We start from the raw sequence: 3,203 nt of genomic DNA on the forward strand, positions 1-3,203 counted from the left end.
GACTGGGTCGGAATAGGGGCCCGACTGGGTCGGAATAGGGGCCCGACGGTAATTTTTTATCAATTTTCTTGTGAATGCGTTAAGTAAGCAGTTATTAAAATCACTAAGGTCCTTCATATACTTTTATTACTTTTCACTAGTGCTGACTTGTTTAAAGTAAGCACACCAAGTCAGCTCCAATAACTTACTGACTTCAAGCAGTCTTTATTAACCAAATCCTTTCTTGAAGAGTAGCAATTTACATTCGAGTTGCATAGCCCTACATGCCTTCTCTCTCCCAAGCTCTCAAAGGAAAACATAGAAGAAAGGCCCCTTGGGGGAAACATTTCAAATCAAATTAGTGAAATTGAGTGTGGGTCAGGAGAGAAAAAAATACGTGTTTGGAGAAACATCAACAGGGCTAAGATTTAGAGAGCAGCTCAGCTGGTCTCTTTCCAAAGTAAAAACATTCTTGGAAGGAAAAAAAAATTAAGTCACCACCCTTTTCTTCATTCTCCGTTCATGTTTGTCCATTTAAAAACTAACAACAAAGTCAACTATTCAAACGAAGAAGTCGTATCCAAACCTTCTGTCACTGACAAAAGATCCTGCAATTATTCTCCTAATCTTTCTTTCTCATTAAAGAGGAAACTAAACAATTGTTCAACCTATGCTTCATTTTGTAACATACTTCATTTTAAACAAAGTTAAACCTTCTTTTTTAAACTTAAAAACTACCATCAGGACCTAGTGATCATGCAAAAGAATGTTATCACTGTATACCTCAAGCGTGCATTTTTTATTAGCATAGTTTTTTCAAGAGTTTGGACATATTGATCTCAATTTATACTGGAATTCCTGTTAAACTGCAAAAATTCATGGATTTCTTAACTGTGATTTTCAGATAACTTAAGTCTGTTCAAAGAAACATGAAATAAAAAAAAAAAAAAAAAATCTAAAAAAACACATTTTCTTCAAAAATGACTTTGTCTTTTCTAGGAGCAGTGAAGGAGACTTGATTGTTCGATGCCTAACAGACAAACTAGCAAATCATCTATTCCGTCTAGCAGCCTTTTGTATGGGAATTTTACCAGCTAGAAGAGCAAATACTTCCAGTTTTGTCATTAAGTGTCAAACGCTGCTTAATTCTTGAAAAAAGTCTTTTATAATCCATTACCTCAAGCAAAGTTCATGATATCAAAAGCAGAGGGGAAAAAAAAAAAAAAAAAAAAAAAGAGGACTACTAGGGGAAAGCTAGCTGAGACAAACAGAGGAAAGTTATCAAGACAAAGGGAATACTGGTGTAAATTCACAGATGTGCAACTGTTTCTCTGCCACGAATTATAATAGTCTGTGACTTATATACTAGAAGACACAGCCATTTCCACTACAGGCTGATATGAATAAAATCTCTAAGATGTTCTTTAAAAACAACTGAAAAACAATTGAAAAACACACCTGTTTTTAAATTAGTTTAAGGTTTAACTATCCAGCTTTAGCTATGTGCTATTAAATGACTAAATATTAAACATCCTACTATCTAAACACTAGAGAGGTAGAATTAATTGCAGAGATTTATATCCTACATTCAATAAATGACCCTTGAGTAAACATTACTCACCTGTCTTAGATCCAAGGTGATGGTGACCCAGTGGTATTGCCTCCCATTCTGAATGCTGGGACTTTGCCACCAGTTATTGGTACCATCAATTGCACTGGAGATTGGGTGCTGTTCTGTTTTAAAGAAAAGAAAGAAAAGAAGAAGAAGAAGAAAAATAAACACATCTGGAAAAATCACCCAAAACTATTTTGTCTGACCCAGCACATGTATTTCACACAGACTGTAATGTTTTTCTGCCATAAAGCACTTAACAGTTATTTAAGGTGTTTGTGATTTCTGTCAGTCCTTTGCTTAAAGACAGCTTCACTCATGAAGTAGAGGGACTAAGACCAAAGCATATTTGACCTCAGTGTGCTTTGTACTCACGGAGAAGAGTCAAATAGAACAACCAATGAAACAAAAAAAAAAAAAAAAATAAAATCATGAAACTTGCCTTTGGGATTGGCACTGTGGCGGTCACAAACTCGACACTGAGCATTGCGCAGTGGCCGTCCTGGGACGTGCTCAACCAATTTGCAGAACATCTCTGGTCCCTTCTCCCCACAGGTGGCATTGGTGGAGATGTGAGCATTGCTGGCCAGGTTCAAAATGGCAGGAAACAGACCTTGAAACAAGTGACAATTATCAATTTCAGCGTTAAGGCAAGCAAAATGCAGAAATGGTTACAAGGCAGATCTCTGGATATGCAGGGTATCAAAATTAGCTTCTAGCCTAGAGGCACAGATTGCAGAAAAATACAATGGAAACAGACTATTTTGTGAAGAGATTATCTTAGCAATCTGACACCAGCACATCAATCATCATGGTACTGAGGCGCTGCCAGGGGGGCTCCCCGTTCCCCACAGCTGCCCTGCTCCTGGCTCAGGGGGTGGGATAGGCTTTGGGTACCAAGCCCCAGTGGACTCAGACAGCCCGGTAGCCACAGGGATCCCCCAAAGCTCCTGAGAAGTATCTGAAAGAGCTCTCTTCCAGATACTAAACCTTCTTGCCACATTACGAAATGATTAAAGCCAGGCAGTAAATTGGCCTTCTGCCTGCATGGAAACTCCTTGAGGCAGAAACACCACTATCCTCAGCAACATGCTCTCCACTCTTACATTTTAAGGGCTGCATTTTAGACCTTTGCTCCAGGTTTTTCTGAAACTCTAAGGGAAATCTCACTTGCTGCTTATTAATCTTTACATACTCTGCCTTACTTTCAAGAGGTGCTGCTCTTTCGCACAGGAGTAATGAAAGATTGTGGTTACTGGCTTTGGAGCACTTCATATCTTCTAGAAGGAGTGAAGTTTTACTTGAAGGCCATGCGTATAATTTAAGTAATACTTCAGGTAGAAGAAAGAAGTTAAGCAAGCACAGCTTCTCAGCAACTTTGTATCATTTTTCAGCCTCCTCTCACGACCTAAAAAGCAGTTATTTCTGCGTGGTTAGGTTTGCATCCATCAGTAAAACACGGATAATCCATTTCTGCTGAGAAATAATTCAAAAAACACGAACCAATTTGGGAAAAAACAGACCCATGTGTTGAGACAGAACACGATGGGCTGAAATCAAAGCTAGCATCTTGGTACACCCTATTTAGGGTGCTGCAAGAATTGCTACTGCT

At 38.7% G+C, this 3,203-nt stretch overlaps 1 protein-coding gene across 1 annotated transcript in view; it reads right to left on the reverse strand.

Annotated features, from left to right (window-relative positions):
• LAMA1 (laminin subunit alpha 1) overlaps positions 1-2,866 on the reverse strand; it is a 79,606-nt gene extending 76,740 nt beyond the window's left edge. The window contains exons 1-3 of the mRNA XM_042839107.1: positions 2,698-2,866; positions 2,034-2,204; positions 1,601-1,713 (exon numbers count right to left, since the gene is read on the reverse strand). Of these exons, the coding sequence (XP_042695041.1) occupies positions 1,601-1,713; positions 2,034-2,204; positions 2,698-2,866 (453 nt within the window). The remainder of the gene's footprint in view (positions 1-1,600; positions 1,714-2,033; positions 2,205-2,697) is intronic.
• Between the last annotated feature and the right edge of the window lie 337 nt (positions 2,867-3,203).

The sequence above is a fragment of the Centrocercus urophasianus genome, unplaced genomic scaffold, assembly GCF_019232065.1.
Source record: "Centrocercus urophasianus isolate 14NV4802_14NV808 unplaced genomic scaffold, USGS_Curo_1.0 seq_11, whole genome shotgun sequence".
Taxonomy (NCBI): Eukaryota; Metazoa; Chordata; class Aves; order Galliformes; family Phasianidae; genus Centrocercus; species Centrocercus urophasianus.